This window comes from Peromyscus eremicus, chromosome 1, assembly GCF_949786415.1.
Source record: "Peromyscus eremicus chromosome 1, PerEre_H2_v1, whole genome shotgun sequence".
NCBI lineage: Eukaryota > Metazoa > Chordata > Mammalia > Rodentia > Cricetidae > Peromyscus > Peromyscus eremicus.
Genome location: NC_081416.1, coordinates 59338528 through 59358935, shown reverse-complemented (window position 1 = coordinate 59358935; position 20408 = coordinate 59338528). Strand labels below are relative to the sequence as shown.

At 47.0% G+C, this 20408-nt stretch overlaps 1 protein-coding gene across 4 annotated transcripts in view; it reads left to right on the top strand.

The window, feature by feature from the left end:
• Kcnq1 (potassium voltage-gated channel subfamily Q member 1) overlaps positions 1–20408 on the top strand; it is a 327638-nt gene that overhangs the window by 243816 nt on the left and 63414 nt on the right. For all 4 annotated transcript variants that reach the window (XM_059264180.1, XM_059264197.1, XM_059264187.1 and 1 more), the window contains 4 exons: positions 14716–14791; positions 18656–18750; positions 19355–19401; positions 20273–20334. In XM_059264180.1, the coding sequence (XP_059120163.1) occupies positions 14716–14791; positions 18656–18750; positions 19355–19401; positions 20273–20334 (280 nt within the window). The remainder of the gene's footprint in view (positions 1–14715; positions 14792–18655; positions 18751–19354; positions 19402–20272; positions 20335–20408) is intronic.

Genomic DNA, 20408 nt, shown 5'->3' with positions numbered 1-20408 from the left:
CCACACAGTGCTCAGCATCTCTGAACTTGCAGTCTATCTGCAAAAGGAGCCTCTCAGGAACACCCCTCGGGTCAGCATGAGGACAGGGTGTGCTCACAAAACTAAAGCATGGTGTTCGGCATGGCTGTGCTGTCTGATATTGGTTTCTGGATAGATTGTATTCATTTATTGTTTTATGTGGCCTACTGGAATAGGAACTACACAGAGCCTCCTGAGGCCACACTGCTACACAAGGCTCATTTCTGTGGGCCAGCATGCCTGGACTCCTTACAGCTTTTGTCTCCCACCTTGCACTCAGCTCACCCACCCTCTCCCACCCTCACGGTGTCAGTCTCCTTGGCTAACAATTTCTCCGCTCTATCTAATCTTTTGGACTACCCCCCTAAAACTGTCATTGTGTGACTACAGTCATCTCCTTTGTCCTCGGCTTCACTTTCTGCCTTCTTAGTTACTCCAACTATGGTCAGAAAATATGAAATGGAAAATTCCAGAAATAAACAATGTGTAAGTTTTTAATTGCTTGTCACTCTAGTAGTGTTATGAGATTCATGACATCACACTCTGTCACACCTGGGGTATGAACCAGGCCCCTGTCCACCATATCCACACAGTTTATGCCACCTACCCATTAGCCACTTAGTAACTGTCTCAGTCATCAGGTCTGTCATCCAGGTGCCACAAGGTTTGCCTTTAAACTCCTATTTTACTTAATAGTAAAATGTAATACACGATAGTAATATATATATATAAACCGTCATGGTGCTGGCCATTCAGATATTCCAAAGAGAGGCCATAAAGTATGTCCTTTGAATGAAAAGAAAGTTCCTAAATTAACAAGGAAAGAAAACAGTTGCATGCTGGGTTGCCAAGACCCACGGGAAGAACAAATCTGTAAAATTGTAAAGAAGGAAAAAGAAGGCAACACTAATTGTGTTGTCTCTCCTCTAGCTACACGGCTCATCACTGCTTGTGGCTTATCACTGCTTGTGGCTTTGGGCATCTGCTTGACATCCTGGATCTTGTTCCTTCTAGGTAAAGGGAACTACTAGATTCCCCAGCAGTGCCCGCTCCATGCCCCTCACACAGGGCAGGCCGCTAGCTAGTGTGTCAGGCAGGGCCCCATACACACAGCCTGGTCCCCACTCTCCTCTCCAGACTCATCTAGGAGGAGTGATTGGAGGTGTTTTCACAAACTGGGCCACTCCTGTCTGTCATATGGTCTCCAAATTCTGTTTTTCATCCACTTATCCGGCAAAGGCAGCCTATTATGTGTCTGTGTGTCCCCACTAATGGTCGTGTCCCTGCCTGGTTGGTTCAGGAAGCTCTTTCATACCAGCTTCCCTCACTCTTACCTGCTCTCTTCTTGGTGTCCCCCCAAGGACCAAGTTGGTGGCACAGGATGGAACTTATGTGGGGTTTCCTTCTGGTCTTAGGGCCACTGTGGAGGGTAGGTCCTACTATATAGTCTGCCCTCTTCACCCCCAGGACCTATAGGCTCCATCTGAGGCCCATAGCATAGGCCACAGGTTTCTGCAGAGACACTTCTCTGTAAAACCCCTTCCCCACACATCAACACTCACCTCTGTGGTAGACTTGTGTGACACCATCATCCTCAGGCCTGAGAGGCCTCTGAGAAAGGATCAGGCCTGAACATCCTTCTTCCACCGCAAGACAACCCTATGCAGTTTGGGGGTCAAGTTATATTGTACAGCACTGTGCTGAGCTGAGTTCACTTAAGTTCACCTCCATGATGCCGAACTGAGGTGATATGGACCAAGGGGAGTTGATATGAATTCAACCAAGTACACTCTCATGGGTAAGGGGGACCTAGTAACTTTACACCTGATCTGGGCTGTGTGGTCTCTGAGGGTCCAAAGGAATATTATAATGTCTGCCATTTGGGCCTCTATAACAAAACACCTTCAACTGGGAAATGTATGAGTGTATGATTCAGCATCTGGGAAGTACCATTCAAGAGGTTCATAAGGGCTCTATACTGCACAAGGGCGCCTTCTGTGAATCCTCACATGGCTGGGGAGAAGAGTGAACAAGTCCCTTGGGCAGCAGTGACTGCATTGATGGCAATGATGTTTCTTCTCTTCCTGCTTCTCTGCTGCTGCTTTTTGAGATAGGGTTTCATGTACCCTAGACTGGCCTCAAACTCACTATGTAGTTGAGGATGACCTTGAACTTCTGATCCTCCTGTCTCTACCTCCTCAGTAGCGAAATTATTGATGTGCATTACCTGGCTTATGCTAGGGATGAAACCCAGGGATGTGGTGCCTGTTAAGTGAGAACTTGTCAGAGCCACGTCCCCAGCCCTTCAGGCTTCTTTAAAAAGAATACTAATCCCATTCATGAGTGCTTTGCCCTCATGACCTAATCCCTTCCCAGAGACTCCACTTTCCAATGCCACCACACTGGGAATGTATCATCCATGCATGAGACTTACAGGCAAATTGCAGTCTAACCACCCAGATCACAACATTCAAACTTGGCTCCCTCAAGTTCATGTCCTTTTCACATGCTCACACAGTCACTGAATCCCCAGAGCCCTCAAGATCTTATCTTATTCCAGTCCTGACACAAGAGTCTCCAGTGTCCAAAATGAGTGAGCCCAGGGTCAGACTTCATCCTGAGGCAAATTCATCTCCAGAGCTATTAGCCTGTGAAATCACAAAGGGCATGAGCTTCCAAATTACTGTAGTGGGGCCAGCCTGAAGCAGACATCCCCTTACAAAAGGAAGACATGAATAAGAAGAAAAGAGTGGCATGTCTCGAGTACATCCAAACCCCAACAGAGATAGCACTAACTTGTAAGGGCTGAGAATCATTAGTCTTTGTTCCACTTTCTGGGCTCACTAAGCCAAGACTCCACATAGCAGCAACATTGTGACTTGACTGAATATATCCCATATGTCATCCAGGCTAGAGTTCAGTGCTGATGGCTCTACCACTCTGGGTTTTAGAACCAAGTCTATCCTGTGGCTGGACTGGGAATTTCTCTTGCAGCACCCTGCAGCAGATCTGCCTCAGCTCTGTAGTTCTTTGGGGTGTCTTCTGAGTGGAGACAGTTCTGCCCTCAGCTCCTATACCTAGTAGAAATGGCCCCGTGAAGGACACCAAGACTTGCCATCCACTGCAGGGGTGGTCACTGTGCCAACACTTTACTTGGCCACTGAAGCCCCAGCTGGGGCATCCCAGGGACCCTGAACTGGAACTCAGGAAACAGAGGCTTGAGAAGTAAGGGATAAGGTGGCCCTGAAGTTCCCTGAAATGCCTCTGTGACAGAGAGCGTCACCTGATGAGCAGCATCAGCTCCTCTTCTGTCGGACTACATTCTGACCTCCTCCCTTTGTGCTTTTTTTGTGAACACACCTTTTTTCATTCTCTTCCATTTGGCTGGTTGGTTTGAAAGAGGACCTTACTGTGTATCTTGCTGTGTAGTCCTGGCCTGGTACTAGCCCAGGCTGACGTGAATGCTAGGCAGTCATCCTGTCTCAGCCTCCTGAATGCTGAGACTATCGGAGTGTGCCACCATGCCTGGAGCCATTTCATTTTTTTCTTCCTTCTGGTAGCTGAGTCTTATCCAGGTCGGTACATTTTGCTTTTCTTGTGATTGTCACTGGCTTGTGACTCTCCTTTCACTTTGTACTGTAAGCAATCAAAAGAAGCTAGGTAGCACCATGAACACTTTGCTGAGGGATATCCTCTGCTAAATAACCTTGTTCATTTCTCAGAAGTGACATCCTATACAGACGCTAAGACCCTGGGACACAATCCTACTAGGTCCTTTGCTACTTCATGGCTCTATTTTCTACCAAGCCCTTACCAAAATGTCACTTCCTGTCCCCATTTCCACCAGCATCCCAGCTGTAGCTCTTTGCCCATTGCCAGGAAGTCTGTAAAGCTCTGGTCTTCTGAGACCACCCCCAGGCCACCCCCAGGCTCTCTTCATGTGCTTCAGATCCCTTCCAGCCCCTTCCTGTTCCCTCTTCCAACACTGCCACCATATCTTTCATCAGCACCCCATTCTCAGTGTCAAGTTCAGTACTAGCCCTGTGACAAAAATGCCTTAAATTGGGGCGATTTACAAACAACAAAGATTTACTGTACACAGTTCTTAAGACTGAGAAATCCAGAATCAAGGCTCTGACAGTTTCAGTATCTAGTGAGGACTATGTCTGCTTCCTAGATAGTGTCTTCTGTGTGTCCTGTGGCAGATGGCAGAAGGGCAAAAAGAGATAACTAAACCCCCTCAGGCTTCTTGTATAAGATCATTAACCCTATTCATGTGGGTGCCCCTCTCATGACCTAATGTCCTCCCAAAGGCCCCACCACAGTCTCCTTGGAGATGAAGTTTTAGTGCATGCAGACACTCAGACCCAAGAGCCTTGACTCTGGGGAAACAGAATTGCCCTCCTCTTTCAGCTCTGGGACAGTTGAAATGGGTGACCTTTGCATTGCAGCCACCTGCCCCCTGAGACCCTGCAGAATGTTAGTGCCAAACAAGAATGTCTGCTATGGCTTGCCTGGGCGGGGGCCCAGTGTGGGGTGGCTCACATTGATGGCTGATATGGAAATAATTTGACAAAGACACAAGAACCACCCATTGAACACTGTATGTGATGAGACATCACTTAGACCTGCCAAGAGAGTCAAAATTCACTGACACTGGGCCGTGGGCTACCCTAAGAATGTGGATGTCATTGGGCGTAGTAAGGAGCTACAGCAAGGATTGCAGTACTGGGTGGGGGAATCACAGGAGCTGGGCTTTGTCCTGTGGAAGCAGCCCCTGTGATTCACAGTCTGGGGACTGAGTAGAAGGGGTGAGGATGGGCTGCTGTGCCTCAGGGAAGGAATGAGACCAATATCAGTGCACCCTGGGTGCCTGCCAGGATTCCCGGGACACCCTGAGAAAGGGGTTCTCTCCATTTTCCAGAGCCTCCCTGTCTCTCTAGCTGAGCTCCCTGTTGCAGTCTGCAGGGCAACCACTCCTGCTACAGTGCCCACCTCAGTGCCCACGTCAGCATGGTCACACTCTGCAGCCCTCACCACTAGCTAACCTTAGAGCGTTTCATCACCCTCAAAAAGCACCTTCATTCATCAGCAGTCACTCCCTGTCCTCCCTGCCTAAAGAATCACCAATCTCGAATTTCTTCAATGTGCTATTCTGAGCATTCCATAGAACTGGAGGTCCACAGCATGGGCTCCATCGTGGCTGGCTGCTTTTACCTAGCACAATGCCGTTAGGTTTATCCGTTTTGTGATATGTGTCAACATGTCAACACTCTTAGTTTGATAGGCAGTCTTATGGACAAACCATGTCAGTCTGCTGTTGGATTTTTAGATCTACTCTGAACAACACTACTATGACACTCACATTCCAGTTGTTACTTGAATGTATGTGTTCATTTCTTGGGACACATATGTAGAGGTAGGGTTATTATATGTTAAGTATTTTGAGGAACCACCAGCCTACTTCCACTACAGCAGAGGAAGCTCATTTTGCTGGTCAGTGTGTAGCCACCACTTCGAAAATGTGGCATCATCTCTGAGGTGGAGGAGTCGCATAGCTGATGAGGAAGGAGATGTCTGACTGCATCCACAGGAAACTCTGGTATTCAGACCTCAAGAAGCGAGTGTGTGTCATGGCACTGTTCACAGGCCTGAGGCCTAGCACTAGCCACACCCTTGTCAGGAGGAAAGAGAATTAATAAACATAGTTGTTCATACTAAGAAGAAGTTTATGCCAGCTCATGTGATTGAGCCAATGACAGACAGCCACATAAGGGGCTCTCAGCCATGGAGTAATAATACCAAGGCAGTGCTGAATAACCTTTTCGTAAGTTTATCTACTCAGTTGTTTTGAGACAGGGTCTTACTCTCTAGCCCAGGCTGGCCTCACACTCACAGCAATCCTTCTGCTTCAGCTTCCAGAGTGCTGGGATTATAGGCATGTTCAGAAACCATGCCCAGCTCTTTTATTTCACTGAATCACCAAAATTAAAAATATATGCCTTTGGGGCTGGAGAGGTGGCTCAGTGATTAAGAGCATTCATTGGCTGCTCTTCCAGAGGACCTGGGTTCAATTCCCAGCATCCACATGGCAGCTCAAAACTGTAACTCGAGCCGGGCGGTGGTGGTGCACGCCTTTAATCCCAGCACTCGGGAGGCAGAGCCAGGCGGATCTCTGTGAGTTCGAGGCCAGCCTGGTCTCCAAAGCGAGTTCCAGGAAAGGCACAAAGCTACACAGAGAAACCCTGTCTCGAAAAACAAACAAAAAAAAACAAAACAAAACTGTAACTCCAGTTCCAGGGGATCTGCCACCCTTACATCAATGTACATAAAATAAAATTTTAAAAAGAAATGTTAAAAAATATATATGCCTTCTGAGGACACATATAGATATGATAAAATATATATATATATATGAAAACAAAAACCAAGGGATGAAGAACAGGATTCAGGTAGGTGGTTACTACAGCCAAGACAGAAGGTTCTCAAGATGACAGTCATGGTTGATGAGGGGCCCTTCCCAGTGACAAATGCATGGAGTCCCACTTTTCACCCACTTTCAGGCCTTTCCGGGTGATGGAAAGAGGATAGAGTCATATCTCCTCAGGGCAGGCCTGGAATGAAGGGTTTCAGGCAGACTCCTGTTTGTCAAGCATTTTTCCGTAATAGCTCATGCTCCCTGCATTCCGTGAAGACACCTTTACCTAGCCCAAGGCTATGCAGGCATTCGGTGGCCTTTCAAAGCTTGGTCTACCTTCCTGTTCAAGGCCTGACAAACTAGCTTTGCAGCTGTGGTAAGGGAGGAATCACAGTACCTATCACATATGGTGTCCAAGCACATCTACTGAGAACACTGGTTCTCTGTTGAAACAGAGTTTCCGTGATAGACTTAGAGGCCACATATATGTTTATGACATCTGAGGTCTTGCTCTGTCCCGTAGCCCTGCCCACCATGCAGCTTTACTGGGATTTTTCTTTGTGCTGTGAATATGTGATTGTATGTGTGTATGTGCATGCTTATGTATGTACTGCAGGCATGCAGGCCACAGTGCACATATAGTGGTCAGAGGATGACCTCAGGTCTTTTCCCTGTCTTCCACCCTGTACCATTCTCAGCTGTAGGCTGGCTGGCCTGCAAGCTCCCAGGGATTCTCCCCTCTCCACCTCCTCTCTCACCATGGGAGTGCTGGGATTACAGAGGTGTACTACTCCATCTTGCTTTACTTGGGTTCTGGAGATTCAAACTCATTCCTCATGATGATATGACAAGGACTTCACACCTTGAGCCATCTCTCCAACCCTATGACCTCTGTTTGTTTGTTTGTTTAAGGCAGGGTCTCATGTAGCCCAGGTGGCCTCAAACTCCGTATTATTCAAGGGTGGCTTGAACTTCTGATCTTCTTGTTTCCAACTCCAGAGTGCTGGGATTATGGGGTGAGCCACCATACCTGGTTTATGTGAGATCAAACCCAGGGGCCTCACACATGCGCAGCAAGTGCTGTGCCAGAGAGCCGTCACCCACCTCACTGTGATACTTGAACTCTGATTGCGTAAGTCTTCAGCATTGCAGCTAGTTTTCAGAATTGTCAGGGGGTGGTGCTTGGTATTTTCATAAATATTTTAAGATCAGATTGTCAATTTCAAAAGGTAGAAAAATGATGAAAACGATAGAAGCTGGAATGAAACGTCTATACCAAAGTTTGAAGAAAGTCTTCTTGTAAAAAAGAAGGACTTTTTTTAATTGAGACAAGTTCTCACTGTATTGTTCTGGCTGTCCTGGAGTTCACTGCATAGACCAGGCTAGCTTTGAACTCACAGAAATCTGATTGCCTCTGCCTCCCAAGTACTGAGATTAAAGGTGTATGCCACTCTGCCTAGCTCATCGAGGGTTTTTTTTTTAATGTTTTATTATCTTTTTAAATGTGTATGAGTGTTCTGCCAGCATGTACATATGTGTACCATGTGCATGCAATACCCTCGAGACCAGAAGAAGGCTTCAGAGCCCCTGAGACTGGAGTTACAGATGGTTGTGAGCTGCCATGTGGATGTTAAGAATCAAAAGCATATCCTCTAGAAGAGCAAGCCAAAATGCTCTTTATCATGGAGCCATCTCTCTAGCCCCACAGATAAGAACATGTTATAGCCTCCATGAATTCAAGTCACCTTCAGCTCTCACTGGTGTTCAGTTCTTGTCTGCCTATAGGCCTCACCTGTGAGCAATTTAAATGGCTGTAGTAACTTTGACACTATTAAGGCTAGTGTCTTTATTTTGTGACCTAATTATTTGTTGCTAGCAGATAGAAAGATAATGGATTGTTAACTTTCAACTTTTAGTAGAACCAGGCTTGCCCCCTTTTCCAATCCTCATTTCTTGACCCCCAGATTTCTGGGATTACAGATATGAGCTACCATGTCCATACCCAGCAAGGTCAGGGTTCTGCTAAATTCATTTTTTAAATTCTTTTTTTTTTTTTTTGGTCTTTTTGTTTTGTTTTGTTGTTGTTTAGTTTTGTTTTGATTTTTTGGTTTTTTTTAGACAAGGTCTCTCTATGTATCCCTGGTTATCTTGGGACTCACTGTGTAGACCAGACTGGCCATGAACTCACAGAGATTCACTTGCTCCTGACTCCCAAGTGCTTTATTCTACTGTTAAATTACGTTTTATTTATATGGGGGAGTGGGCCTGCCACAACATACATGGTCAGAAGACAACTTGTGGGAGTCAATTTCTTCTTCTAACGTATGGGTTCTGCGGGTTGAACTCAGGTCACCAGGCTTAGTAGCAAGCCCTTTTACCCAATGAACCATTTTGCCAGGTCAATCCTGCTTTTTCTCACCTTACTGCACAGGATGGGACTTTATGGACACTGTTAGAAAATAGGGGACATACCATCTCCAGAACAAAGTGATTTAACATTATCATTAAACATGATGTGTGCTTAGTATTTAGGATTTTTTGTTTCAATTTTCATTTTTGTTCTTTTTTTTTTTTTTTAATTATGTTTCCTACTTTGCTAGGAGTTGTGTTTTTAATTAGGAGTAGGCCTTGAACTTTATCAAGTGCTTTTCTGCATCTTTTGAGTTGATTATATGTTTTTCCTTGTTCTGTTGATGTGGTGAGCTCTGTTGATTGATTTTCAAATGCTAAGCCAGCCTTGCATAAGTGGATTAAGCCAGCGATGATCCTGCATCTTGCCGTGAACCCTGGATCTCACTGGCTGCTGGTTTTTAAAGGCTGCCTCCACATCCAAGACAGACCTTACCCTTCAGTTTTCTTTCAGGAATATCTTTGGCAGATTTGGTTATCAAGGCTAGACCGCCTCATAAAAGCCCTGTAAGAAGCTTTGTATATAGTTGTGAACTTCTTCCTTATGTGTTGAGAAGAACTCACTGGTGAAGTCATCTAGACCAACTTTTTTTTTTTTTAGACCAACTTCTTTGTAGAGATCGTTAAAATTCCAAGTGTAATTCCATTAACATAGGGCAGTTTGTATTTATTCTTTTCTTAAAACATGTTTTGATGAGTTAATCTATTTTATCTGTATTATCAAAATTGTTTTTGTTCATATCATCCTCTGATAGATTTTTTTTTAATGTCTCTAGCTCCACAGTGGTGTTCATGTTTTAACTCCCAACATTGGTGATTTGTGATCCCCCTCACCCAGCTCCATCTATCTTGCTAAAAGTTTTATCAATTTTATTAGTCTCGTTGGAAAGCCAAATGTTAACTTTGTTGATTTTCTTTAATACAACATTCATTTTTTATTTCATCAACTTACAGCCTTATCTTTATTATCTCTTTCCTTCTACTTCCTTCAGGTTTAAATTTGTTTTGTGTTTTTTTTTTTTAGTGTGTGTGTGTGTGTATGTGTGTGTGTGTATGAGTGTGTGTGTGTGTGTGTGTGTGGTTTTTTTTTTTTTAATTTGAGCTGGATCTCAGCCTCTCCTCTAGCAAACACATTTAAGGCGATAAATTATCTTCCCCTCAGTGTCCATATTTCAGTGTACCTCCAACATTTGTTTAATTATATTTTTGGAAAAACAATTTTTAAAATTTTATCACATTTATTTATATGTGTATGTGGGGGGGGGGGTGCATGTGCCATGGCCCATATGTGGAGGTCAGAGGACAACTTTTGGGAGTTAGTTTTTCTCCTTTCACCATGCAAGTACTGGGATCAAACTCAGGTCTTCAGACTGGGCAGCAAGTACCCTTACTCACTGAGCCATCTTGCCGTTTTCAAGAACGGCATCTTGCTAAGTACCCCAGGTTGGCCTCCAACTTATGATCTTTAAGACTTGACCTCCTGAGTTGCTGAGATTATAGATGTACGCCCCACACTCAATTTAGCTATAACTTTTGATACATTTTTATTATTCAACTAGAACTATTTTCTAATTCATCTAAGATTCTTTTTCTTCAACCTTGGGTTACTTAGATCATTTAATTTCCAAAGCACTTGGGGATTTCCTAGTAATATTTTTGATTTGTAGTTTAATTTTATTGTGGTCATGCAGAACATGATTTAATTTCTTTGAAATTTGTTGAAACTTGCTTTTAAAACCTAACACTTAGTATCTGTATAAATACTTATATGTGCTGGCCTACAATGGTGTGGTTTTGTCCATGTCAATTAGGGTGGACTGACACTCAGATTGTTCATATTTATCTCTGTTGATGCTTTGGCATCTTTTCAATCCATAACCAAGGAGAGATGTTCAAATCTCCCATTATGGTTGTAGATTTTCTGTTATGATTTTGTTCTCCCAGTTTGCTTTATATGATATATATATATATATATATATATATATATATATATATATATCTTTTTTAAGGTTATATTTGTAGGTGCATGCAGATTTGGAATTGATCTTCTCCTGATGAACTGACACTTTTTTCATATAGGTGTGGGTGAAAACTCTGGAAAGCCACGGATGCCAAATGCTGCTGTGCACTTTTTTTTTTTTTTTTTTTTTTTGAGAGTGTCTCTCACTGGCCTGGAATTTGCCAAGTGAGCTAGGATGGCCCTCCAGTGAGCCCCAGAGATCTTCCCTCTCCACTCTCCAATCACAGGATTGCAAACACATGCTATTCTACTACACTGTTTTGTTTTTGTTTTTGTTTTAATGTGGGTTCTTGGGAAAGGAGCGCAGGTCCTTGTGCTTGTAAGACAAGCTCTTTACCAGCTAGCCCTGAGCTGATACTTTGTAACTCTGAAATCTTCTTTGTCTGGCTCTGGAGTGCCCGGTGCTGGTTTGCAGATGCCTGTGTTTAGAGAGCTATGCTAGGACACCTGTTTCTCTGCCCCTTTCTTTTCAGTCTCTCTTTGTTTATGCTTTTAGTGAGTTCATGTCATTGTTTTTAATCCTGACTGACAGTCCTGATCTATTTAATGGAATATCAATTCACTTAAATGTACATTCTCTACCATCTTATTCTTACCCATTTTTTCTTACTATTTTTCTTCTTTCTCTTTTTTTTTTACTGCATCGTCTCTTTCATCAAACCACCTATTACATTCTTAATTTCTACTTTTGTGTTACCCTTTCATTCTCTCTTTTTCTTTTTTCTTTTATGTATTCATTTATTTGTATTTATTTGTTCATTTTTTTTTTTTTAAGAGGGAATCATAGAATGAGGTTGAGACAGCATCTCGGGTAATCCAGGCTGGCCTCAAACCTCTATGTAGCCAAGGATGACCTTGAGCCTCCTGATCCTCCTGCCTCCACCTCCCAAGTGCTGGAATGACAGGCATGTGCTACCATGCCTGACTTTTATAGAATTTCTTTTTTGGTATTTGGAGATAACTTTTATCATATGGTGAAATCCCTCATCTTTTCATCTATTCTCTTGACTCTATCCATCACAGTTATCTTAAAGTTCTCATCTAGAGAGCCTGATACAAACCACAGTCATCTATCTACCAATGACTCTGTAGGTCAGACTCTGGACTGCTCTGCTGGGCGCACTCCCGGGGGCAGAACACTCACTTGGTGGCTGAGCAGTGTCAGCCTCACATGCCTGAAGCTGTCAGCTGTCATCCGAACCCTTCAACTCTCCTCCTTCACTCAGCGTTTCCAACAGGCTAGCTCGGACTTGTCCAGGAGGCAGAAGTTTTCTGAGAGGGTAAAAGTGAAATCTGCAGGTCTTTTGAGGCTGAAGCTTACAGCCCCGTGGTGGAAACAGACTCGGATCTTTAATGGCAGGAACAAAGAGGGATTTTCAGCTATCTTTAGCAGCCACTATTTCCATACTCCTCCCTAAAACAAAGTTCTTTCTCCCTCCAGCACACTTGGAGGTCTCACCGATTGCAGACAACACCACATGTCCCAGCCTTCTGTCATCTGCCTTTTTTTGTTTGTTTGTTTGTTTTCTGGTCCTAAAATCAATGCCAAATATTATACAAGGTTGATGTCACAATGTCCTACCTCTGAATTCTAATTAATAACTTTCTTTCTTTTTTCTTTCCTTCCGTCTTCCCTTCCTTCCTTTCTCTCTTTTCCTCAGTGCTGGGGATTGAAGCCAGTTCATGCTAGGAAAGCTTTCTACCACTGATCTATGTTCCCAGCCCCACACCAGCCCTTTTTTGAGACAGGGTCTCACTCTGAGGTCCTAATTGGGCTGGAACTCACTATATAGTCCAGGCAAGTCTCCAAGTCACAGAAATCCACCTGCCTCTGCTTCCTGAGTACTGGGACTAAAGGCATGAACCAACACAACTTTAACTTTTTAAAGTTTTTTTTGTTTATTTGTTTTTTTACTTATGTATATAGGTGTTTTGCCTACATGTATATATGTTCATCATGTGTGTGTGTGCCTGGGGTCCTTGGAGTTCAGAAGAGGGTATTGGATCCCCTGGAACTAGAGTTAGAGATGATTGTTGTGTCATGTGGGTGCTGGGAACTGAACCTAGGACTTCTGGAAGTACAAGCAGCAAGTACTCTTAACTGCTGAGCCATCTCTTCAGGCAGGATCTCACTAAGCTGTTCAGGCTGGCCTTGAGCTCACTCTGTTACCCAGGCAGGGCCTGAGCTTAGGATCCTCCTGCCTCGGCCTTCTAAATATCTGGGATTATGGGCCCAGCTTCTAATTTCTTTATCAGCTACCTATTACTGAGCAGCAAACCATAACCAAATGCTGTGGTTTAACAGCTATTTGTCTTGCTCACAGCTCCATGGGTCAGGAGCTTGGACTCAGCTCTGCTGGAAGGTGGTTCTGTGGTTGTGCTTGGGATGACTCAGGCAGCACCAGTCACCAGTAGCTTGCTTAGGGCCGGGTGGTCGAAGATGGCTCAGTCGCATGCCTACAATCAGTGCTGGCTGATGGCTGGACACCTCCACTCACCTCTCTGCAACCACTCCAGCCACACTCCCAACACCTGTGGTTTCCACACGTGGTGAGCTCCCCAGGACTCTACAGTTAACATTAGGTCACAAGGTCAGCTCAAATGCAAACAGTGTGAAAACAACTATCTCCTGAGGCTTTAACAGCTAAGACTGCAGAATGCATCACACCTGCAGATCTCTATCTAGGATCTGTTTTTTCCCTTAATTTGCAACTTCTATATGTGGATAAAACACAACAGGGCAAAAAACAAACAAAACTCCCAGAAGTTCCAAGATATCTCTGTACAGATGATTATGTTTTCCTCTAGTATGAAAAAGAAATCTGGACTAGTTTGGGTTTGAGGTTTTGAGGGGACCTCAACCAACATTTTTGGCTGTTTCCTGGGGCCCCATCCTAGACTGGTCTGAATCCCAAGCCTGCTGTCCTCAGTAGCAAGAGCCTGCTGGCTTTGCTGCTTTATTTTTACTCCCTCCCAGAAGCCACTATTGCTCTGTGAGAACCCACAGCTATTTCCAAGGGGGAACTGTGTGAAAAAAGATACCCTGATAGCCTTTGTTCTCTGGAATCCTGTCACTTGTATCCTGGTGGCTCTGTAGCCCAGGCTCCACTGTTTTCCTCACAGCCCAGGAAGCCCCACCATCCCATCTGGTGTAGACATTTCCCACACTTCTCTGAGAAGGAAGTACAGCCTGGAGGGTAGGCTGGCTTCCTCTTGCCTCTTGTTTTCTGGGCTCGGGGCCCTTCAAGTCTAGCTTTCCCAGAGGCTCCCAGCAGCTCTCTGTTGCCAATGCGGTTTAGTCTGGCTGGTCAAATTTGAGCTTCCAGACTCTCCCGGTTTCTCCATTGCCCTGATGCCTTCCAGTCTTATTTCTGTGCACACAGACATCTGATCACAGGCCTGCTTTCTCCAGTGATGTTTCTAAAAGGACCTTATTTCTAGAAGGAGCTTTAGAGGCAAACTAGTGAAGAATCCTGAACAATCTCAGGGAACAGTGCCCTCATTAACACCTACCCTGTGTTAATGAGGGCACTGTGGTCCTACCCTCTCCAAGGGCATTCCCTGACTCTGCTGTTAGAATTGCAACCCTTGCAAACTAGGGGTACAGACACCCACCCCAGTTCTGAAATACAAGTAGGTAAAGGGTCCTTCTCCCCATCTGTGGTGAGGCAACCCTCCCTTTCTCCTTTAGAAACTCCTAGCCTCCGGCTTCTCTAGAGACAGGGCAAGCTCTGGATAGAATGTTCTCCTTGTTCCTGGAGAGTCCATCCATGTTTGGCTGGGGTACCTTTGGCATGTGTTAAGGGATTACCATCATGAAAGCTGCTCATACTGCTCCCCTCCTCCACAGGCTGCGGGAACACCATCGGGCCACCATCAAGGTGATCAGGCGCATGCAGTACTTTGTAGCCAAGAAGAAATTCCAGGTGAGATCATGTCCAGTGCAACTGACCCCAAGAAGACTACAGTTGTTGTATGCCCTCACCCTTAGATGTCAAGATGCTGTGACTGTAGTCCTTGGGTCTTCACCACTCCCCAACACAGCAGGTTCCTTCAGGGACACTGGACCCAGCCCTGGCCCAGGGACCCTTTGTCCCTCCACCTTGTTTGTTAGAAGGAACTTCATGGCCTAACTCCTCCTTCTGTGCAAGGTTGTGAAAGTTAGAACCTGTCGGTGTCACCTGGATAAAAAGTGATATCTGTCCTCAGTCAGCTTGGACTTGAGGGACTCCTGGGCAGGCAAGACTGCAGCTCTGGGATCCATTTGCTGTCAGCACACCTCCAGAGTTGTTCTCCTGAGGCCCTGAGTCCAGGGCTCTCGGAGAATAAGGTAGTAAGCTGTGTTCCTCCTCTGCTATGGGACAGTTGTGAGCAGCAGTCATGGGGAGGACAGAGCCTTACTCCTCACTTTGAGAACATGTCAATAGAAGCAGCAAGGGGTAGAGGGCATTATCTTACCACAAGGCCCTTGTCCCTGGGGAAAAAAGGCTTGGGGTAACCCACCTTAATCTCCAAGGATAATCTCAGTGGTAGCCCTGTGTCTTGTTATAGGCCATACTTTCCACACCAGGCCATGGGATCGACACAGGCTCCTACTGTCCCCTCAACACAGCCCCCACCCCATCCCTGGAGCAGCTGAAACCTCCACACTCTGTGAGAGGTAGGGGTTAAGACACAGTTCTCATTCCAGGTTATCGTCATTGTATTGAGAGGAGCTTTGGTGACAGGAGTCTCATTCACAGTAGTCCTCAGCTCCTCAACTGTCGCTATTCCAGCCCAAGACCAGCCCTTGGAATGGCCAAGGCCCTTGGCCCTCCAGCCAAGCTCCTGACACTGATGAGAACAGCATGTGGCTTCTCACCTAGCTACTCACTAGGGATCACTGGAGGGATCCTGTGCCCATTCAACAGTACCATGGTGGCATTCTGCTACCCACTTATTAGCCTGGACCCCCTGGTACTGTCACAACTCAAGTAGACCAAGTTATGCCCAAGCTCCCACCACAGCTAGGGACCTCATATTGTCAAAAGGAATAAGGATCACCCTCAGCAGGGGCCAAATCCAGGAGGCACCTGGCAGTGTCCTCGAAGGGTCCAAAGGATCCATGGAGATTGCACTTGATGCTGTTTCTCCCCCTCTCTAGAAGCCACGTGCCCTACAGTTCCACTGCTGAGGTGCTAAAGGTGACTGGGAGATGAGACAGCCTCCTGTAGAACCAGCTCTTCCCTGATTGGCAAGGAGCCACGAGAACCCCATGGGGAGTCACATCTTGACAAGACAGTCTCTCAGGGGCAAAGGAGGGGCTGGGGTGTGGCACTCTTAACTGGGAAGCAATGTAGCTTAAATTGCTAGTGTTTACAGGGTCATAAGAAATTGCTAGGGCATGACAGTCCTCAGGCTGAGAAGTGGCCCCTGCAGGTGTTGGAGTAGGTTCCACATGAAACGGTACGGTACCTGCTTGCTAAGTTTTATACCGTTATGCTGGGTAGGCCCATGGCTCCCCGGGGTTAACTTCTAGAGTCTTGATACCCAGTGGAGTACAGAGACCCTCATGGTTTCCAAGCAGTCCCCCTTTGAGTCAGAGGTCATTCAGTGGCCCACACAGACCCAGTCTCTATGGAACAAACAAGGGGCCTGCCTGTTGACATGTTTGCAAGGCTGGAGAGGAAAAGACCCAGAGCCCCGCACTTTCTTCCAGGTTCAGAACCCTGGGTCCTAAGAGTGGCTCAGGAAGCTGCCAGAACAGGCCAGACAACTCCTACCTTCCTGCTCTCTGCTTCTCCCCTATACACTCAGCCCAGGTGGCAGAGGGGCCCTGTGGGGTACAGAGGCTTCTAAGTAAAAAGAAAAAAAAGTAAGGGACACATGGACAGGTAGTGGCAGGCTTCCAAGAAAGCCTGAAGTAGGTGAAGAGGGAGCCCCTGCGAGGAAGGCTCCAAGGGCTCCAGGCCACCCTAGTGACCCAGATTTCATGTCTCAGCCATGCACCCACCTGCTCCCCACCCTCCCCTGCTGGTCTTAACGCAGGCATGCCTGCCTGCCTTGCTGGCCGATAAGTCCTTGGCCAGCCACCCTTGTGTCTGGCCTGAGGAGCCAGGGCCTCTTAACCCTGAGAGTTTGCCTTGAGCACCCACGTCCACAGTCTGGTTAGTCTGGACAGGCGGCATTATCTTGGCTCATCTCTGGCTCCTGTTGCCACATTCCTAGGACATTGGCCCTCGAAAAGAGCTAAGATGGTCTCTTACACTAGTTCTAGGCAGATATTTGACAAAGGCCCCTCAATCCCCAACCAGATCCTGGAGGGGAGCTTGGCAGCTCCAAGATAAGTCTCAGCAGGCCTGGAGTAGTGCTGGCCATGTGTGGTTGGTAGGGTATCTTTGATCCTCCTCCTCCTCCTCCTCCTCCTCCTCCTCCTCCTCCTCCTCCTCCTTTTTTTTGGAGGGAGATTTTTGAGACAGGGTTTGTCTGTGTAGCCTAGCTGTTCTGGAACTTGCTATGTAGACCAGGCTGGCCTCAAACTTGGAGATCTATCTGCCTTTGCCTTCCAAGAGCTGGAATTAAAGGCATGTGCCACCACTGCTGGTTCTCTGATCCTTCTTGACTGTGCCCTGCTTACAGCCCCCTACCATACTCCTGCAGGCCTGACTACTCACACCTCCCCACCACACATTGGATCAAATGCGTGCTTGCAAGAGGCTAACAAGGGTACTCATGCACACTTGGGGACAGTGGCCCTCAGACTCTCAGACTGTCCATACACCAACATAAGGACCTGCCTTGCTCCTCATCCAGGCCTGTGCTGCCCCAAGCTGTAGTTTCTGCCTCCCTTGCTCACTTGTCCCCAGGCATTACCAGGTATCCCTAGAGGTGCCACACACTTTGTAAAGCATTTTGGCCCACAAGTTCTCTTCCCCATTACTGAGGGTGACCTTCAGTGTGCACTAAGGAGAGACCCAGGTCGTAGACTCAGTCGTTGCCACCTCTGACTGACAAAGTGCTGCATCAGGATTCCTTGGCTTTTCTCGCCTTAGATCTTATTTAATTCTCATTCCCTCCTAGACATAGCAGAGCAGACCTCAGCAACCCATTTTCCAGGAAAGAGGAACAGACTCAGTATCCTGTTTTATAGAAGACAGGAACAAGGCTCAGAATCTCATCTTACAGAAGGGAGGATCAGGGCTTACAGCTCCATCTTACGGAAGAGTATAAGACCTGGAGACATTATCAAGTGCAGTTCTTAGACTATCTTAGCTACATATGCACAGGACCAAGGATCTGTGTAAGTGCCATCCCAAGCTTGGCCTCATAACAGCCATTGGGTATGTAGGCTGCAGAAGATGTGATGGTCTTGGTGCCCAGAATGACCCTGGGCATGGCAGGTCCTTCATGGGAGCTTGACTGTGTTTTGGGAAGTCTGTGTGGCATTGGAGGCATCTAGAACACATGGTATGCTAGCTCCCTACCCAGAGAAGCAGCAAGTGTGTCACCGGTCAGTCTAGGGCCCAGATGGACTGTGGAGATGCAGCACCATGTCTCTGGCCTGCTAGACCAGCTCTTTCTGAGGAGACTTGGAATCAGGGCCAGTAGACTGGTAGGAGCTGGCTAGTCCCACTGGTGAAAGATGGGAAGTGAAGGCCCAGACAGGCTAAACTGGCAACCTGCAAGGGTCAAGCCTGCTCTTATATATGTTCTAAGCCATTCCTCCCTTTCACTGGCCCCCTCACTGTCTGCATTTAGAACTGAGCCTACGGGACTCAGGGGAAAGTGACATGTGTCTTTCTGACCCGCAGCAAGCACGGAAGCCCTACGATGTGCGGGATGTCATTGAGCAGTACTCTCAGGGCCATCTCAACCTTATGGTGCGCATCAAAGAGCTACAGAGGAGGTAGGCACAGGAGTGGGTGTGGAGACATGGCCCCGGGAGGCCCTGCCCCAGCCTCACAGGGAAAGCAAGAGTTCTTACTGAGACCCACCCCTGAGTTAGCCTTCATCCACGGACCTTCCTGCCACTGGAGTGGAGCTAAGGATCCTGATCGTTCAGAGCCAACAAACATGGTCTGGGATTCTGGCTTGGATCCTATTTCCATCGGAGCAATGTGGTCCCTAGGGCCCAACACAGGTTTGGACCTATAAGGCTAGCTTGGTGGGCTAGCTTGCAAACCTAGCTCTGTGTATATCATGGAATGCAGCTGGGAGAATGTGACTGTGCCTTCCATAAACAAGGCCAAAGGTTCAGGGTCTCCCATTTTGACGCCACTCATCTCATCCAGGGAAAGAGTCTAAGCACCCCAGCTTCTGCCCCTCATCTTTGAACTTTCTGCCTGGCCCTCTCAAGAGCATGAGCCACAGGGTCTTGGGTGCCTCTTGGCAGGTCTTGGAGTGGCAATGGAAGACTGGCCTGAGTGTCATGCTGTCCTCCTAGACACAATGGTCTGTCTTTGTGGTACGCCAGGCATTGTATGAACTGGTGTCCCTCTCTTCTCTCCCAGGCTGGACCAGTCCATTGGAAAGCCATCTTTGTTCATCCCCATCTCAGGTGGGTGTCTGCACTGGTACCTGGACAGGGCAACCCATGACTGACTCACTCTCTCACCCCTTCACCCCATCTGCCTCTCCTCTTCATCACAACAGGCCGCTAGGGCCCCCTGTGTAGAAGCTTGAAGGAACAGGTAGACCCATGCTAGGCATGTCTGTCAATGGGCCGTGGAACGGAATGTTTTGGTGAGGGTAAAACCTGCTGTGTCCCTTTAAATGACAGATTCATCATGGTCAGACTCTGGGTATGGCAGTGTGAGCCAAGGGCACATTTTCCTGTGATGGAAGGCCTGGTGTGGAGCATGGGTCAGAGAAGCAGTCAGCCCAGAGTTTCGGAGGACATGATGGGGGTCCTTCCTGGCTCAGGTGTGCGGGGATGTACAATGGCACTGTGTGAGCTAGTTCTTGGCTTGGTGGGAACCCTCAGGTCCTCAGGACAAGGGGCTAAGCCACACCAGGGAAAGACAATGCAAGGCATATTATTCCTAGTGACAGTGCTAGCTGAGGTCCAAACAGGACTGTGGGGCATAATCCAATGTTGGGGACCACTGAGACAGCAGATACCCTGGCCTGATGATAGGTCCAAGCCCAATAGGTATCACAATCCCGTTGAGTCACTCCCTGAACAGAGAGTGTTCTGTCCCTCCTGGAAGACTCTCAGGGGTTCCAAAGCTGGGAGGAGCAAGGATGGAACCCAGCTTCACTCTGCCACTATAGTGTCTCCTTCTGCCCTGACCCTGCTGTTCTAAACACAAGAGAATTGTAAAGGATGTCTTTACCCACTTTTCCCATCTCCTGCTCCTTAGGGTCCATCCAGGCTCCCAAGCCCACACCCACAGCCCATACCCCTGACTTTGTGCTTTACTCCACAGAGAAGAGCAAGGACCGTGGTAGCAACACCATTGGTGCCCGTCTGCACCGGGTAGAAGACAAGGTAGGCCCCTACATCAACTCTGTCAGCTCTAATAGTCACTCTCCTCAGCCAGTGCGATACCCCAGGGGCAGCAT